Source organism: Clarias gariepinus, chromosome 2 (genome assembly GCF_024256425.1).
Source record: "Clarias gariepinus isolate MV-2021 ecotype Netherlands chromosome 2, CGAR_prim_01v2, whole genome shotgun sequence".
Taxonomy (NCBI): Eukaryota; Metazoa; Chordata; class Actinopteri; order Siluriformes; family Clariidae; genus Clarias; species Clarias gariepinus.
The window spans coordinates 9,566,140-9,585,465 of record NC_071101.1 but is presented as its reverse complement, the minus strand read 5'-3'; the positions used below and the strand labels follow the sequence as shown (position 1 = coordinate 9,585,465).

Sequence of the window (19,326 nt, the reverse complement as noted above, 5' to 3'; positions counted from 1 at the left end):
TCCCCACCCCTCGTGATTCGTGTGTGCGTCATTTCATGGACACGTCTGCTCGATTTTTATCATTTCAGCCGCGGTGTCTGATGAGGCCATACGTCGTTTGTTTGAGGCTATTGTATGTGCGTGTAGAGCTAACTGTACACTTGCTCCTGTTCTCTCTGGAGTTTTCATCACCTTAGGCATTGCTTACTTTTCAGCGAGGAAGAACAGCTCGAGGGGTAAATCTGCTGATCCAGCGTGTTTCCGGGAGTCCTGCGATAGAACGGCCCGAGTAGATTCGTTTTAATACACTTCCATTACCCAGCTCAGCACTCATCATTTATATTCCTCTTTTATTACGTATACACATTAAATACCAAAACAAGGGCTAGCCATTGTGTAAAGTCATTTCACTGTGTTGAGTAAGTAGTTTTTAGTTCTTTTTCCGTTTTTAAATTGCAACAGGCTCTTTTTTTTTTTTTTGTATAGATTTACTTTTTTTTTTTTTTTCCCATTATTTTTTATTAATTTTTTGCAGACATACAGAGTGTATTACAGTACCTCAGCCATAAACTGAACATAGTGTCTACTATATGAAACAACAACAAAACAAAATAAAACTAAAAACAAAAAATAGCCAACATACCCTCCCGCCCATAACCCTTCCCAGGCCACATATAACATAAAAAAAATAAAATAATAATAATAATAATAATAATAATAAATAAACAAAGAAAAAAAAAAAAAAAAAAAAAAACGAATTAATTTACAATAAAAGTAAGGTCCGGTCAAATGATCCTCTATTAGGTCTCTAAGGGGAAGGTCCAGGTGATGTATTAACTTGTATAGATTTACTTTTAATTAATTAAGTTAATATACAAATACATTTTTGTTTGCTGTCCAAATACTGGTTCCGGGGTCACATTTTTGGATTCGCTGTGCCGATCCTGTGTTGCGTTTCTAAGTTTGCGGTCACAATTCTAGATCTGCTGTGACGTTTGAGGTTGAGGGGTCATTCCCGGTCTCGGAGAGGATGTTCCTGGGTTTGGGGTGACATTCCTGATCTCACCTGGGTCTGCCAGTCTTGGGTTCAAAGTTGCGTTTTCTGGTCTGTCTCAGGCGTAACTGGATCCGAGGTCACGAGTCGGTTCTGGGTTTGTAGATCGAGGTCACATCATATGGGTTTAAGGTCTTGGTCTCTGTGCCATTTATGTGTCCGTGGTCGTGTTTCTGGACTTACCATGCCAGCCCTCGGTTTTGAGGTCATGTCTCGCCACGTTTTCTGGTTTGTCACTGGCTTGTCTGGCGTGTCCTAGTCTCGCCATGGCATTTCTGGATTCGAGATCATGAGCCAGTCCTGGGTTTGTGGTCATGATTCTGATCTCTCATCTCATTTGTGTCTGTATTCGAGGTCACATTCCTGGCCACGCCATGTAAGTACCCGGTTTTTGGTTGCCTTCCTCGTCTCTCTCTGGAGTATCTGTTGCGGTCCTGATCTTGGTGCGGCTTGTCTGGTTTGTTTTTGCGTTTTATTTCTTCTGTTGTGTTTACTGATTAGGTGTTGTGTTCATGCTTTGTCTGTAGTCCCACAGGTGTAGGACGTTGCCCTTATTCCTGTTGATCAGAAAGCAAGAATAGAGGCAAAAATGTGCACAGCTGGCGCTTACTCACATCCACACACACACACACAGTCATTTTGTTAGTCGTATTCAAGTGCTGTACGTCTCGCCTCGTGATGGAACTGCCTGCGAAAGTGCTCAATTGTTATTTTGTCAATAGCTTTTCTACTTCCACAGTCGGTTAAAAGAAATTGTGTTATTGATGGGCCTTCTTTATAGTTTTATTCCAGCTCTGCTGGCATATTTTTGGTAGCTCAATAGTTGTGTTGAACTTCATAGTTATAAAGATTTTTCTTCCCTCCCCCTTACACAGCATGTCATCGATTCGTAGATGTTGCCTTAGATGAGTCACGCTGAACGACTGGCCATTTCCCAGGATTCCATCGGCCACTCGTTTGCTCATCAGCTGTTGGAGCCGTTTCTCCCTGGGCCCGGTCAAGTGGGAGAACGCTTTTTACGCTTTATGGAACGGGCACTTGTCTTGTTCCTCGAACCACTTAAGACCATGATGACTGTTTTTGTGTAAAGAGCTTCCTCAAGATGTTTAAGATGAATCAGTTTGTCATGAGCAAACCATCCAACTCCAAGCACCTCCAAAGAGGCTTTCTATTGACGACTGAACGAAATTGGCGGATGTGTTTTTGGTTGGGGAGGGGCGCACACATATTGGCTGCGTTTTTATCTTCGACGTGAGAGAATTTACTCCCCAGCAGTAAACGCTTGCCAGCGCGATCAGCTTCTGCTTGTCTCAGCGTTCCTTCTGCTGGCTTTTTGGATAGTGACCGTAGCAGCTGTGTGGCAGAGCCGTGATCTAATCGCCGCGAGTCTCTCGTCCTGAAACCGCCGTCCCTTCAGTTGGCTGAAATATAGAAAGCGTGTTGCTCTCAGAGGACCAGATAAAATACAGGAAACCGAGACTTTTCATCTTTAAGTCCTGTTTGTTGTTTGTTTTTGTTTTTTTGTCTAACGAGTGTTTCTTTGTCGTAGGTCGCCAACCTGGCCTGCTCCATCTCCAACAACGAGGAGGGCGTGAAGCTGGTGCGCATGGCCGCGATGCAGCTGGAGACCCTGTGTCCTCAGGTATCCTTTACACACTTTCCTGGGCCAACCTTTTTTTCATCTCCGCTTTAATCGGCTTCCATTCATCGTCCAGCTTCAAGCGTGACGAGCAGGCATTGTGAATATTAACCGTCACCGCTCTGTGATGTTAAACACTGAATTATTGTTTTATGCGCCGGGTAAAAAAAAAAAAAAAAAAGACACACACAGAATAAAAATGAGTGTGTGTGCTAATTAAGCTATGCAAATGATGGTTTTCTAAGCCATTTTTTGCTCCACTGGTGCCATAATTGCTCTTAATTGGTCATTTTAGGTGATTAATGCGGCACTGGCTCTGGCTGCCAAACCTAACAGCAAGGTGGCCCAAGATAACATGGATCTGTTCAAGGAGCAGTGGGAGAAGCAGGTGCGCGTGCTCACGGACGCCGTCGATGACATCACCTCCATCGACGACTTCCTGTCTGTATCTGGTGAGTGCACTGTATCACCTAGTCCACGCCGGGGGAAACGTCTGAAGCGTTTTCATGGTGCTTCTGAACTTTTTTTTTTTTTTACACTTATTCAGACACTACGTGTTAAAAAAAAAAAAAAAAAAAAAAAAAAAAAAGGGGGTTTTGCTTTTGAGTGTAAATATTTTTAACAAGTAATTTATTTCCTTTATTTCCCTAAAATGCCATAAAAGCTTGCTTTCTGAAACATTCGGCCCAGATTTTTATCATACTGAAAGGATTTACTGACATTTACAGTGTGACCAGAGGTTTGTGCACCCCTGATCATCCTTCCAAAAAAAAAAAATAAAACTATGAATGAGCCGTTACTATAGCAACTGTGACGTATAGCGTGAGCTGCTGTTACAGAAAATTGCTTGGCACCTTCTGACCAATCAGAGCTGAGAATTCAGATGGTGTCACCAGTGACTTTTTTTTTTAAAATCCAGAAATCACTTTTTTATAATGAGATCTCTTAAACAACCGACGCATGCATGCTGGATATCACCGGTTTATTGCTGTGTAGGATGAGGTTTAAGCACAGATCATCGCTTTACTCCAGATGTGTAGTAATAAATCTCCCCCTTTCCTTTTTTTTTTCCAAGTCTAGTTTTTCAGGGTGATAATTGTGGCTGGTCGGAACACACGAGGCGATTGAACCGCTGCCCGCACCTGACCTTTTCTTCTCCGTTGCTTTTCTTCTCCCTCCTGCTTAGCAGGATCGGGTTTGGTGACACGGGAGCACAATAGAGCCGTCTGGTTCTCGATCACCGCCCTCCGAGGAAGTGCTTTTAAGAGCAATTAAGTGGATAGAGTCGGCTTGTAATTTTTCTTCGCCGGCCCCTGAATAATGATCGCGCTTGTGTCTAGTCAGCTCCATGAAGCTCCCGCGAATGCAGTTACCGCATACCGAGCGCTCGATTAGCCTCTTTCGGGGCAGACAAAAGCGGGTGCGGCACAGCACGCCGTTAGAATTGATGGCCTTCTGGGTTTGTGAAGATACGGGCGACGCTGAAATATTTAGCAGGATTGATATATACGCGACCGAAACTAATTAGCATTTCCAATTGATCTCCGAACAGTACAAGTGTCCGCTTAGAAGTATTTCTCCCAAACTAGACTGTGAAGCAGTGAACTCGAGAGACTGATTGATTACTGTGCTGCGGGTACGGCAGTAGGTAAGAGGAGTAGAGCGCTCACGTGTCATCAGTGCTGGAAAAGACTGCACGTGCTTATGCATCACGAAACACATGAGCTATTTATCGTTTATTAGGTACTAGAAATTCGGTGTGTTCATTTTAACCTAGTTTAAAAATCTTTCTACATGTATGCTTTTTTTTTTTCTTTAGTTTAATTTTATTTGTATAGCGGCCTTCAACTATTGTCATTGTGGCAAAGCAGCTTTACACAATCAAAAGAACTATAGAACATACCAGTTCACCTAATACTCTATGTCTGGACGTAAACATGGAGACTGTGGCCGAGTCCCGAACATTAATTGGCTCTCCGAAGACTATTCCATAACTTTGGTGTTTTGTAAGAAAAAGCTCTGACCCCAGCTGTAGTTTTCATAATACATGGTACTGACAAAGAGCCTGCATCCTTTAATCGAAGTAGGCGTGGCGGATCGTAAGACACTAGCAGTTCACTCAGATACTGCAGCGCGAGACGATTTAATGCTTTATATGTCAAAAGTAGGATTTTTTGAAAATTGAGAATTTCACAGGGAGCCAGTGCAGTGTGGATAAGATAGAGGTGATGTGCTCGTATCTTCTGGTTCTAATGAGGACTCTCGCTGCTGCATTCTGGACTAGCTGAATCTTGTAACGGCTAGTTGTCTGGTTGTTCAACTTGGTGCATAAACTAATAGTCCAACCTAGAGGTGATGAGCACGCGAAAGGTTATTAAAGATACCCAATTATTGCCAAATTCCTTATTATACGTATACGAGCTGGAGTGTATAATTATATAAACGTACAGTTTCATATTCATACGATGGCTATAATTTAAACATATTCCCTAACACACTTTTATTAAACTCGTTTCCATAATTAGTTTTTGACCCTGTAAAGCTGCTTTGTGACCGTGACCTTTGTTGAAATCGCTACAGTTTGTTCTTCACGCACTGATTATTCCTGCTGTTGTTGTGTTTTCAGAGAACCACATCCTGGAGGACGTGAACAAGTGTGTGATCGCCCTGCAGGAGAGGGACGTGGACGGGCTGGACCGCACGGCCGGGGCCATCCGAGGACGAGCCGCCCGCGTCGTGCACGTCGTCACCTCCGAGATGGACAACTACGAGCCCGGAGTTTACACCGAGAAAGTTCTGGAAGCCACTAAACTCCTGACTGATACAGGTACAGATTTTACAAATGTAAGATCACGGTGCTGCAGTGTAGCAGCGACGCGGGTACACTCGATCAGCGCTGACAGAACGGGATAAAATTCCACCTCCTGTTCATAAATATTTATGCGCCAACCCCGCGTTCCAGGCTGTAATATAAACCAAACAACGCTCGTAAGGAAACGGTGACATCGGATTTGCTCCAGCGAGGCGGTGAACCTGTAATGAGCCGTAGTGCTGCTTTCATCACGACAGCGCTCAGATCTGGTCCGGGGCCTGCCGCAGTCAGGAGAACCGAGCGCTCCTGTGCTGTTTTGTAGGCGATGCCTGGAGCTTATATACACCGCTCGGAGTTTCTTTCTAGAAAACTAAAATCAGTGTAACAAAGCAGGGATACGGTTTCTACATCAATATCCATTATTTCCTTATAACAGCGTGCCAAGTGCTTCCTAATAATAAAGTGAACACTTCAAATGTGAAACGTCTGTAAATACGACTTCTGGTTCTGACTCGTCTTACCGGAGACACGAGAAGTTCATTCTCTCTCTTTTAATACGTTACTAAGAAACACAGCCTGTCTCGTCTCAAACTTGGTCAGACAGATTTGTGCCTAAATGTTTCCTTCTCACTTGCCCCATTAAAAAGTCACCATTTTAGAAGGACCTGCGTCAAGTAGGCTGCTTCCAGTCTCGCGCAATAAGATGCAGGTTAATCCCTGCTATCCGTTATCACCCAGATGTGGATGGGTTTCCTGTTGAGTCCGGTTCCTCTCAAGGTTTCTTCCTACTGCCATCTCGGGGAGCTTTTTCAAGCAAAAAATTGCAAGCATGAGGAAATTACCTGAATTTGTTTCTTTTAGGTTTAGTTTATTATTACCTTGTTTGGCCTTTGCGCTCCAGTAACTGGCTGAGAGACGCATTTTATAAGCCCACAAAGAAAAAATAATGGCACGTGTTCACTGTGAACCTCGGTGAGAACCTCAGATGTAAATGAAAGCAGGAAAAATGGCCTCTGTTTAATAATCAATAATATACTGAGAGGGTTTTAGCTTCCTGTATTCAGTATGGTGCAAGTGTGTGTGTAGTATTAAGGCATTAAAGCAAGCTCGACTTAAACACCGCTCGAGTTCCAAACGATTGGTAGAACTAATGATGGTGGTTTCTGTCAGGACGTTTGTCTGAGCATAATCCAGCCGAAGCCGAGGCACGGTCTCCGTTTTCACCCGCGGCTCCGTCAGACGCCGAGCCTGATGAAGGTGCGGCATGACTTTGAGACTTTGCGCTTCCTGGCCGCGTGAGGAAGCTGATTAAAAGTTCGCCCCGAGTGCTCATTAAACTCCAGCAGCCGGGCCAGTCCCCAGTAAATCACAGCGCCGTCTTAGATCCATCTCACTGCGGATAGTTCACACAAACCTACACCGGCTTTCTCACACACCTTCGTCTTTAATAATGTCTTTTAATCAGGTTCTAATTATCCCTGATGAATCGAGTCGTTTGACTGAAACTCGATCATAAGTTAATGATCGAAGACCGTGTGCTGTGAGGAAGCGCACTTACCTGTTAGCACCGTGACTTTGAGAAGTTTACTAGGAAAATGTGACATTCAAAAAGTTTTTACAAAATTCACACCACAGTAGTCTGCCAGTACTAATAATTTTATTTATTACAGAATGTTGTACTGTTTACTAATTTATAGTTGGGTTTAATGTAGTGAAGCTTCCACACTGCATGGAACACATGCACACACACACTGGCAAGTGAAGTATCTTAAATCTGTTCCAATATATCAACAGTTAGCAAAGCAAATGTAAGATTATTAACACTAAAAAATATTGTTCTTTTAGTTGGTAATTTTCCTAATTTGTGGCATTTGCCAATCAAGCAAGGAATTTACCCATAAGTAAATTAGTCTAGAAAAAAAAAAATTGTGGAGATGTAAAATGAGTAATAGAGCTTATTAAAATGGTTTTTGGAATTTGTGTCTGAGTAAATGTAAATGGGGTTTTCACAGGTCCATCTGGGTGAGCTTGAGTTAACATACAGGCTTTGTTTCATCACAATCGGCCTACGGAAAAGATATGTGCTACTTTACAATTTTAAATAGAAAAAAAAGACCTTAAAACTAAAACTCGGCCTTAAAAAAAAAATTGTTCATCTCAAAATCCAACAGGCTGTACATTTTAAATTCCACGCAAATAAAGTTGCGAGCACAGCTAGTAAGAAATATTAGCAAAATTTGACAAGATTCAAGATATTACTATTTGTTAAGATGTGATTTTTGAAGTGTATAACAGCGTTACACCTGACTGACACTGGAGACTCCTTCCAAAAAAAAAGTTAGACATATTCTTACACTGTATTAGCAATTAGACCAGAATTTTTTTATTATTATTTTAAATAAAGGGTCAGGGATAACTCAGTGGTTAGTGCATTGAACTACGGTTCAAGTTGTCCCTGTTAAGCCCTTGGGTTGAGGCTCTTAACCCTCAGATGTGTAATGACTCTGGATAAGGGCGTCTGCCAAACCTGAATGAATGAAATAAACCTTTTTTGACCAACCAGAATCCTAAGTTTTATCAGTGTTCGTCTTTGTACTTTCAGTACATTGCTGATCTCATTTTGTGTGTGTGTGTTTGCAGTGATGCCACGTTTCACCGAGCAGGTGGAAGCAGCAGTGGAGGCTCTGAGCCAGAATTCTCAGCCAGTGGACGAGAACGAGTTCATCGACGCGTCCCGTCTGGTGTACGACGGCGTGAGGGACATCAGGAAGGCCGTGCTCATGATCCGGGTAAACGCTCGCCTTGCCTGGCTTCATCCTCTGGATCACATCGCTTTCTCATCCTATTCAAAAAGGCTAATGGTTTATAGAGCCAACTTTTTATTCCTTCCATTGAAGTGAGCAGCGTGGCTAATGATCACCTCCTCGTGTAACCTATTACAGCTCCCATGAAGTCAAATACGCTTCCTGACTTCAAATTAAAACCACGAAATCTCATTAAATTAAAGATTCAACAAGTCAGTCAGCTAAAGAAGATGAAATATTCAAATACTTTATCTTTTAAAAGAACTGAAATATTGAAAGTTTAAAGAAGCACTAGACATGAATGTTTCAGTTATGTAATGGAACAAATTAACATGACATTTTTTTTTTCATAAAGTTAGCATATTTTGCGAACTCTTGTAATAAACCTTTTTTCTATTAAAACCTTTTATAAAAATACATAAAAGGTTTTAAAAGATATAATGATTCTAATGAACCAAATCCTTAGCATTGCTCAGACTTTAAAGGGAATATTTAAGGGGGAGCATCAAAGTCTTGACTATGGAACCTCTTCAGTAGTAGAGTTAAAAAAAAAAAAAAAAAAAAAAAAGATTGACATTGAATAATTTGCCCCAAACCCCCCACCCGACTGTTTTTTATTGTTATTATTTTAATTTATTTCTTAAATGAACATCCAGCGCATATACAGTGTATTAATTTCTAAATTACATTCACAAGTCTTTTCTACTTGGAATTAAACAAAAAGAAATCTCTTTTCATTATTCTAAACGAACAATGTTAAGCAACTTCTGAGGGGGGGAAATAATATTCAGGTGCTGTATTAAAAATACCAGTGGCGTTCAGTTTTACTTGTGTAAATGGTGACATAAAAGCGATTGACATTTACCGGAGACTTAAAGCTCAGTGCGGTGATGAGACTCTTAGCCGAGGTAAAACGTTTTAACTGTGCAAACCTTTTAAAGAAAGCCTTGCACGTTACAAGAAACCTCGGCTGGGAAATATTGCCATATGGTTGGGCCATTTAAGGAGTTCCTGGGAGGCCGGCGTTTCAGACGTGAAGCAGGCTGTCTGATTATGGCTCCGGCGTACTGAGTGCACTTTCTAGTGAAACGCTGGCATGGATAAGTGCAGTAGTGTTGCAGGGGATAATATAGAGAAATAAAGTGCATGGTCAAAAGTCCCGGTTTTACTCGAACGGCCATTGTATTTTATGTATATAAAAACAGAGATGGTCGTGAAGATCCTGATTCATGTGGAGCAGCTTGCTAAACTTCCTAAACTCATTGGGAAGATCGTTTAAGCATCGTTTAAAATGGATTAAATCAAACTCGACTTAGACATTACTGTTAATGCAAGTGTTTTACAAGAGGGAAAAAAGGTTTAATAATACAAAAAAAAGTTCATGATCTAATCATCCACCAGGGTACGCTGTGCAAGATTTCACTACACACTCAGAATAGTGATCAGGACGCAGAGATCGAAGTTGAGCTACAACTAATAGGCTAGATAGGAGTCGCAGGACCCGAAGGCAGTAGGAACAGCAGCTGTGACATCATCTCTTCACCTTCCTACACCTCGGACTGATCTCATCTTAGTGCATGGTGTTTAAAAGATGATATCTGCTCATGTTTCTCCTCATCTTCCTAATCATGAGCATTCGGCTACGTCAGGTGTAGAAACGGCATCTCCGGTAATGTGGAGTTGTGTATTCCATATGCAGATGTGGATCGGAGTGGAGCCGCCGCGCTAATGGAAAACAGTTCTATTACAAACTAATGATCAGCATTTCAGGCAAGTGCGACACGTTAATTAAACCGATGTTCTCCGCATACGTTAGCGTCATTAAAGTAGCCGTAGTCCGCCTGTCTCGGCTTGAACCTTTTAAACAGATGGGTGCATGTTCAAGCTTCCTATGGCTCAGGGATTCTGGAGCTTATGATCACATACAGTACTGATTACCGGTTTTGAACATGAGTTCCAGTGGCGTACGCCATGAGGTTGATCACTCCTGGAGCGGAAAAAAGCATCAAAAGTACCATTTCTTCATTTAAAACATTGCCTTGGAGTGGATGGAGTAATAAACCACTTCTGTAGGGTATTCTGTTTTAGAATGGCGGTAATGGTGCTGTGTGTTACATTACACTGTCCCGTTTTTAACACACACACATCCACATTAACAGAATGCTTCATCATGTTTTATCTGTCTTATACCGCAGCACATTGCAGACTGGCACAATTTTTCAGTATGAATGAAATGTTTTCTGATGACATAAAAAAAAAAAAAAGATTGAATGAGAATAACCTCAGTCAGCAAGATTTACCTTTACAGCTGAACTTTGGTGACTTGCTGCTGACACAGTGATGTAATACTGATGTTTAGGAACTATGAGGTTAATTTTTATTTCTGTACAAGTTTTTAAATTGCAAAACCGAATAGTGACTTTAGAATTGTTTATCTAAGGAAGGAAGTTCCTTTTTATTAATAGGTCGAGTTTCAAAGGCACCGATTGTTCCGTGTGTTTTTGTTTGGGGGGGGCATGAGATTTGCTGTTTGCTTGTTTGTTTTTTCCCCGGATTACCCAAGCTGGTTAGATTTTGGAAAGACGTGGCCTTATAAGAAGGGCATATATTTAAAAACGAAAATAAGTGCCTTGTTAAAAGTCATATATTTCACTGTTTATTATTTAAAAAATAAATATAATCTACACTGGCCTCAGATCTTCCCCAAGTATCCATTAATTCTCCACTATAATGCCTTAGGCTTCCTGTTTCACTCCTTTTCCAAATGTGCCGTTTCAGTGTCGATATAAATTTAAGACCTGGCCAATGGAACTGAAATGTTTTTGGGGTTTTTGTTACTTTTTCCTTATTTTTTAATTTGTATTAGTAATAAAATGCCCAGAATCCATTAGAGAGGCAATGTTATTTAGTGCAAATATAATCTTCATTTATGTTTAAAATTTTTTTTTTTTTTTTTTAAGTATTTCAGTCTGTCATTGTATCAAGTATTAACGTTTTGGGTTTTAAGGAACAGGAAGCAGGTTGAGCCGCATACACCCACACGGAGTCCATAAACAGCTCACCCTCACTGATTAAAGTCCTTACTAACAGACAGTTAAGACCCACCTAACTGTCTTCCCTTATACGTTACATTATGTGTAAAATAGATGGAGCCTCGCATTATCCGCTGGTTCATTTCAGGATAAATTACCCACCTGAGCAGTGCCGGCGCTCTCATTAATAATGTACAGGAGCCCAGAGTTTAGTAAAGCACAGAATCAGAGCTAGAGAGAGAGGGGGGGGAACAATTATGCTGTATTTGCATTATAATAAGTAACTGGTTTCAGGAGCGGGGTCTTAATTAGCACTTTGTCTTATTATCATCTGGCGAGTGCGTGTATAGAGAGCTTGTACTGCGGGAGTTCCTCTGCAAGCCCTCGGCCCATGCGTGTCCACATTGATTAAATCGTGATGGCGAGGCCCTGAGGCAGCCCGCGGACCCACGGTTGTTCTGCTCCGACTGGAGAACTGCCCAGAGGCTGCCATTTCCACTGGCTTTCACCAGCACAATACCTGGCCAGCCTCAAAATGGCTCCACAAAATTGACCTTTTATCATGATGTCAGACCTGGTGTGCGTCGGGAGTGTTGTATTTTGCTGGGAAACCTAGCAAAGACTTGGGCTTTTTCCGTCACAGAAACTATAAGCATTTAAGGCCGATTTACGCAACTTGAGATTTTTTTTTTTTCCCTCCACCCTGGGCTAGAACGAAAGGCTACGAAGCTCGTCAGACATTCTGCATAAAAGCAGCGATACTAATTTAAACATTCAACTTGTTAAAAATTCCCTGAATGTGGTATCGTTCTGATAAGCATTTTAGCTAGATAAGATGTAAGGAGACGCTGCTGTTAGCATGAAAGTTGAAGCTTCCAGAATGCTGCGGCACCAACGGAAGGAAGTGGCTGATGATGTAGGAAAACATGTTTAAACTTTAAAGTCCACTTAGATTTTCAATACATTAAATCTCATCTGCCGGTGAGGACGACGTTAATTACACAAATGAATATGCAAGTCAGTCGGGGAGGATAATTTTTTTTTCCCTCTTTCCTTTTTTCCCCCCTGAAGTTTACTCAGGATCTGCTTTCCCCTCGAGCTGACCTCCTCCATCACCGAAAGGCGACGCCTTCTCCCCGCTCGAATGCATCACGCTCCGTGATTAGAGGTCCATCAGAAGGACAAACGGCCCCATCAGCAGGGCCGAACCAGCGGTCATTTTTATCCCTCTAACTCCTCTATCCGAGCAGACATGCGCGTCTGTGATTTGTTCCCGGGACGAGCCTGTAACTTGTGCTTCTGAGATTTCTCAAAACCAGAGTCCGATCCAGCTCTGGAGATCCGAGATGATGCGTTCGCACTGAACTGAGAAGAAATCACTCGGTTGCTCACAGGATTATTTATAACGGGCACAAAGTAGTGCTGCTGTTCTCACTGTTTATCGGTTTAACTGATTTCTTTTCTTCCTCATTGATCTCGTTTATTTCATCAGCGACTGACCTCCTCCTTAGATTGCCTTCCCGCTCCTCTTTGAGTTTGTAAAGCCTCTATGTAGATGATGGTATTTATAGCAGTAGTGTTCGGGACCCCATCTTATCCTGCACCGGAGACGCCATCCATGCCTATCTGGGTATAATGAGTCGTCTCTCTTCTGTAAAAAAACAAAACAAAAAAAACTGTAGCCGCGCAGGGACGGGATCTTTATTCGAAGCACTTAATATTGCTTTTTAAAAAAAACGCTGAATGATCAAACTCTCCACTGTTACACACTGCCTTCTACAAAACCATAGTTTAAATAAAGTGCTCAGTTAATTTGATTATTTTATTTTAAGTTTCCCAATCAACCTAAAAATGAGCTGCTAAGTGATTAAAATGATTATAGAGGCAAATAAAATTCAACACAGTAAACATTATAAATAAGAAAATCTAAACTATATAGGAAAACAGAAAAAAGTGAGTCAGTAAATATAAAAATAAAAAATAAAATGTAATTAATAAATATAAATTAAATTTAGATTGGTATAAACTAGAGTGACATATTACAGAAGCAAGTGATTAAATAAGAAGAAATTAAAGTAATTATACAAGAATGTATAACTTGTATAAAAATATTTTTTGATTAACTTGAGCATGGTAAATAAATAAATTGGAGAATGTTTTAATGTAATTTTATTTATTACGGGGCAGGTTAAAACCTGTCTGGTTCAAGATGAAAAAAAGTAATGGCCCCCTAAACCTAGTAACTGGTTGTGCCACTATTGTCGCAACAACAGCAATCAACAGTCTTTCACATCACGGTTTTGGAGCATGGATGACTTGTTTAAGGTCGTGCCACAGCATACCCAAGTATTTAATAAGGTCAATAAGGGGCAAACTTTTTGTTATAGCATTGTAACATGTAGATCGTCTTTTTCTCCCTCTTTTTCCTCTTTTGGCTGCTCCCGTCAAGGGGTTGCCACAGTGCAGTATTTGGTCTGCACTCACATTTGGCACGTTTTATTCCGTACGCCCTTTCCAACAACCCCTTTATTTTCTAACCGTACTTGAGACCGGCACGGCTTGCAGTGACTGGGTAGTATGGGGCAATTCGTCAACACCAATTAGCCTAACCTGCATGTCTGTGCACTGAAGGAGGAAACCGGAGTACCCGAAGGAAACCCACCAAGCACAGGGAGAACATGCAAACTCCATGCACAGAGCGACCCTGAGGTGGGAATTGAACCCGGACCCTGAAGGTGCGAGGCGGCCGTGCCGACCACTACGCCATCTTGTTGCCATATATAACAAAATGTCATGTTGGATGTTTAGATTAGTCTGACGTGTTCAGTACAGCATTGTGTTTGACGACCTGCGCTGAACCTGAAAACACACACCATGTCTCCCACTGAACCGAGCGTACAGCGGGTTAAACACAGTCGGTCTTTCTCCATCTCTCCTCTACCATTACAAATCCATCTGGTTGTCGCTGAGGGATTTTGTCACCATTTCCTCGTGCACTCTGAGTAAACTCTAGCTCTGCTCCTGATTGCATGCTAATAGGGCAGTGCAGTTATGATGTGCTCACTTGGCATTCAGGCCATGAATCAGGGAGAAAGAGAGGGGGAGGGAAGGGAGGAGGAAAGGGAAGGGGAGGCTGTGTGAAGAAATGAGGTGGCAGCATCACTTCAGATCGACCCTCTGACGCTTCCCATATGCCCTGCGTCACACCTCCAGTGTGTTGTGCTAGATTTACGAAATGAGTCGCACCGCCCCGGTCCGCAGCACCAGGCTCTGTAGAGTACAGGACTATTAATGCTTTAGAAATACTGCAGTGTTGCACAGACTCGGACTGCTACTTCACTCAAACGCAGGAGGGGCAAATCACAACAGTGGGACTGAGTGTAATTGGCTCTCCTGTGTTTTATTCCATTTGTGAGTTTTAAATCTGAAAATAAGCCCCGCCTTCATCCAGAGAACATCTTGTTTACTGTCAAAACACAGTAGTGGTGCTGATTTTATTATTATTTATTTTTTTGTTAAACATATAATACGGAAAATGTGTGGCCAAAGAAGCTACTTCTGAAGTCTCTGCAACATGGAAGTGACCGATCTCGCTTTCACGAGAAATTTCAAGTTCCTAACTTCAGCGGTGAGATGATGGCCATTTTCAGCGTTATACTGTCTCACTTTAAACAATCATTTAAAATTATTATTCATATTTTATCAGGAATATTGATACTAAAATTGGTGGAAGCTTCTAGAAGCATATGACTTGTATATGAAAATTGTTGTTTAAATTACAGCATTCTGTGCTATTTTTATTTAAAAAAAAAAAATAATAAAAAATCTGTAGTGTCTGTAACCATGTCATTCATGTTGCAGTATCTTAAGTTGTGCGTTTTATAACACGTTTTCAGGTTTGTCTTTTCATGCGAAATCTAAATCGGCCAAGTTTCATTTAAGTGACAGTTAAAACCGTTGAAAGATTTGAATTTTAAAAAAGTAACCGACACTACAGACATAAAAGGGCGTAAAACTGTATTTATTAAATGTCCCTTTTATCTGATAAAAATATAAATGTGTACGCATATAAAAAAAAAAAGGGAATAAGATTTAAGGATGATTTATTTTTTTTATGATGTTATATGATCCTGTCTGAAAATTCGCTTTTTCACCCAGATGAGACACTTTTTAGCACCAATACCATGTGTTGCACTTTCTCAACCTATTTTCCCTAAATGTTTCCTGATTCACATCAACGACGTTAATCTTTATTGCCTGCGTTGTTTTATTTTAGCCTGGTTCATTACAGTGTTGATGTAATCAATATAACTTCAGATTTGTAGCGACTCTGTGCTAATGTCTCTTGCTTTTTCCAGACCCCAGAAGAGCTGGACGACTCCGACTTCGAGACCGAGGACTTTGACTCCCGCAGCAGGACCAGCGTGCAAACCGAGGACGATCAGCTCATTGCTGGACAGAGCGCCCGGGTAAGACTCGGACTGAAAATCAAGAACCAGTACTCCAAAGCACTTTGCTTGAATGCTAACGCCACGGCGTCGTTCGATCTGTTTGATTGACAGACGTTTGAATGAAGACTTTTTTTAATGTCATATCCTTGTAGGTGAGTGAAATGTGCTTCCAATGCTGCTTCACATTTCAGGAAACGCTCAGTCGAGCTAATTTCAGGGTGCGCGGTAAACCCTCAGAGAGCCGTGATGAGATTTTTGAAACAGGAAGGCAGAGTCGTCGAAACGCTGATTCACGCGACGCCCACGACGCTCTAAATGAACACGGGTGTAGCTTAGATTACTAAGTTTAGCAAATACCGCGGCCTGTCACTTTTACCCACGCGCCTAGTCAATGAGGTGTCGTGTTTGCTGTTATGATGATCAAACCCTGGGAGACTCGGAGTCATCACCAGGAGACGTCTGACTCGTGCTGCTGGACGGACTCCAACAGACTCCGAGCAAACGGTGCGCATTCGTTTCAGGAACAAAATGTTTTGTTTTTGTTTTTTTTTTCTTATGATGCAAATTTACTTTGTTAGAAAAGCTTTGTTTTAAAGTTTTAACTGTAATGCACCGTTTTTATAGAAACTCTGTGCATCGCGTTTACCATAACTGTGTACAAAAAAAAAGATGCTTGTTTTGATCTCGGGAGTTTTTTTTATGCAGGTGAGGAAGCGAAGGCTTTAAGATCCTGCCTTGATCTTGCTCTTTTTTTTCTTCTGTTTAATGTCGCATACACTGCCGCACACCTCAAAAAAAAACAGGAAAAAAACATTTCCTTAGATATTTCTCTCTCTCTCGCTCTGGTCTCCACACAGTCCTCTCTGTTGCCTTGGTAATACAAATGCAGCATGACACGAATAGTGTAGCGGGATTTATTTATCTATTTATTTATTTTCTACTTATTTTGAATGTATTCTGTCTTGTACGCTGTGTTAAGGTGTGCAGTGAGGTGATGGGCGTCTCTTTCGTTCCTGCAGTACTTGGGGATCTTGTTAGTCTCTCCTCCAATCATATTTCCGAACACATTTCACTTGCTAATGATGGTTTGCCTCGGACAGACAGGAAAAAGTTGTTCCCTGCCTCCCGAGCACCACGGGTTCATCATCATGCCTCCTCTGCCTCGTTCATTAACGCTCGGCTATCCTCGCTAAAAGCATCCGATAACAAAAATCCAAAGTAAAAAAAAAAAACCATCACACAGGCTTTGTTTGCGTCCGCCGTCATTTCCTCCAAGACGTCGCGGCTTTCTGTCCCGCTTAGCCGGCGCTAGCGCTCGTTTAATGCTTCATTATTTCACACAATGGGAACAAACGCGAGCTGGATATTACCGTCTCGAGTCAGACGTCTGGCAGAAAGGGCCTAGGCGTGTCCCGCCCGGCGTATTCATCTCCGCTTCATTTAAACAGTAAGGAACGCGCTTCCCGCTCTTATCATCAGGCTTAAAGTAAACAGGCAGGGAAAAGGAGCCAGAGTGTGAAAGGCATCTGGTTAACCTTCTACACGGTGAGATGAATCCCATAGCTGAAGGGGTTCTGATCGCTTCTCTTTCATCAGCCCGTAATAACGCGACCCCGGCGCGGCGTCCTGGCCGGAGCTGAGAGAGAGAAACTGATGCAGACGCACGTACTGAGGTCAGGATGTAACGATGAGGGGAGCTGTACCGAGCGTTTAGGAGAGAACCTGAGAGGAGCCATCTCCAGGCCGTGCTCCTGTGTGTGTGTCTAACATACGTGTGTGTGTGTGTGTGTGTGTGTGTGTGTGTGTGTGAGCTTTAGCAGATTAGAGCTGGAGTGTTGATACCTGGGCTGCAGGAACCAGCTTTGTGGTCTCTGGTCTCTCACACGCACATTAGCAAGCTTCATCAGCTCCGTCTGACACAGCTTCGTCTCTTCCTCTTTCTGCTTAACTCTGTCCCTGTCTTTCTAAACTGTCTGTCTGCAGCTCTGTCTTTCAGTCCCTTTCTTTTCACCTCTGCTTAACTGTTGGACTCTTCTTATTCTGTCTCTCTGCTTAACTATTCCTGTAACTGTCCCTTTGTTGCGTCTGTTGCTTTTTCAGTCCCTTTCTTTTTGTCTTTCTGCTTAGCGGTCCCTCATTCAGTATCTTAACTATGTCTCTATGTTTTTCATTGCTAATCTGTCTGTCTTGCTGTGTGACTGTCTCTTATTTGTCTCTGCTCAACTCTGTTTTTTCCCCCACTCTTTAAATTCTCCGTCTCTCTCTGTAACTGTCCATCTCTTTGTCTCCGTCTGTTTAATGGTCAGTCTCTTTAACATGTTTCTCTCGAAACATTTTGCCTGTCTATTTAATTGTCTCTTTCTGTCTATTTAATTTTGTCTATAACTGTCTCTTCCTGTCTGTCTGTTTAAATGTCTTTCTCTCCGCCTAAATTAATGTCTGTCCAGCTGTGTATCTATCTGTCTGTCTCTCTAACATCTGTCTGTACGTCTGTCCAACTCTGTTATCTGTCCGTCATAGATCCCTCTCACTGTGTCTGTCATTTACAGCGAAAGAACAATCAATGAGGGGAGAGAGAGAGAGATGATTATAGTGTGAGTGTCTGCTGGCTCTATGCTCTCTCTCATGTGTGTGTGTGTGTGTGTGACTGCAGGCCATCATGGCTCAGCTGCCCCAGGAGCAGAAGGCGAAAATTGCAGAGCAGGTGGCGAGCTTCCAGGAGGAGAAGAGCAAACTGGACGCCGAAGTGTCCAAGTGGGACGACAGCGGCAATGACATCATCGTTCTGGCCAAGCAGATGTGCATGATCATGATGGAGATGACCGACTTCACCAGGTCAGTGCGCCCTCAAATATGGGGAAGCTTCCCGTTTCCTCTTTGGGTTTGTTTATATTTATTAACCAAGGTTTTCGTGTGTGTGTGCGCGTGATCCTGTGTGGTACTATTTAATTGTGACCTTTTCACGAACCAGAAAGCAGCCTAATAAATGGTCTGGCGTCGCTCTCGCTCTCATTTCCAGCAGCGCTCATCAGCGGCCGAGGTCTAATTTAAACCGAGCCACGCGCTTCATTTCTCTCAAAAGGCATTCCGACCTCTCGGTGCAGAACAGCCAGCTCTAGTTCATCTCTCACACACACACACACACACACACACACACACTCCTGTGCATCACTGCAGTCTTTGTCCCTTACAGAAGTTGGGTTTTTGATAAACCGATAAGTGACCGCATGATTCCATATGAAATTTTCCTCCAGTCTAATATCCTTATGAACTTTGAAGATGAAGTGTTCATTCAAGGGTGAGTTAAATACAATCCACACTCCTCATCAGCGCTTTCCGTCTGAGGCTCCCGTCTCCCCGGTCATATCTGTGCAGGTGTGGACGTGTTACATCAGTTCATCTGTAACTGCGGTGCGAGCGATAAATTGACTTGTGGTTTTGCATGAAAGAAGAGCAGCCTAAACAGAAGCGTTTGGATTTCTGCGAACACAATTTGGAGCGATACTCTAATGAAGGTTAAAGTTTCTTGAAGAGAATCATTACTCGTGACGAGAC

The 19,326-nt window shown here is 42.2% G+C and overlaps 1 protein-coding gene across 1 annotated transcript in view; it reads left to right on the top strand.

Moving 5' to 3' along the window:
• ctnna1 (catenin (cadherin-associated protein), alpha 1) overlaps positions 1–19,326 on the top strand; it is a 117,970-nt gene that overhangs the window by 76,260 nt on the left and 22,384 nt on the right. The window contains exons 10-15 of the mRNA XM_053516174.1: positions 2,583–2,675; positions 2,968–3,124; positions 5,299–5,499; positions 8,125–8,273; positions 15,679–15,789; positions 18,425–18,606. Of these exons, the coding sequence (XP_053372149.1) occupies positions 2,583–2,675; positions 2,968–3,124; positions 5,299–5,499; positions 8,125–8,273; positions 15,679–15,789; positions 18,425–18,606 (893 nt within the window). The remainder of the gene's footprint in view (positions 1–2,582; positions 2,676–2,967; positions 3,125–5,298; positions 5,500–8,124; positions 8,274–15,678; positions 15,790–18,424; positions 18,607–19,326) is intronic.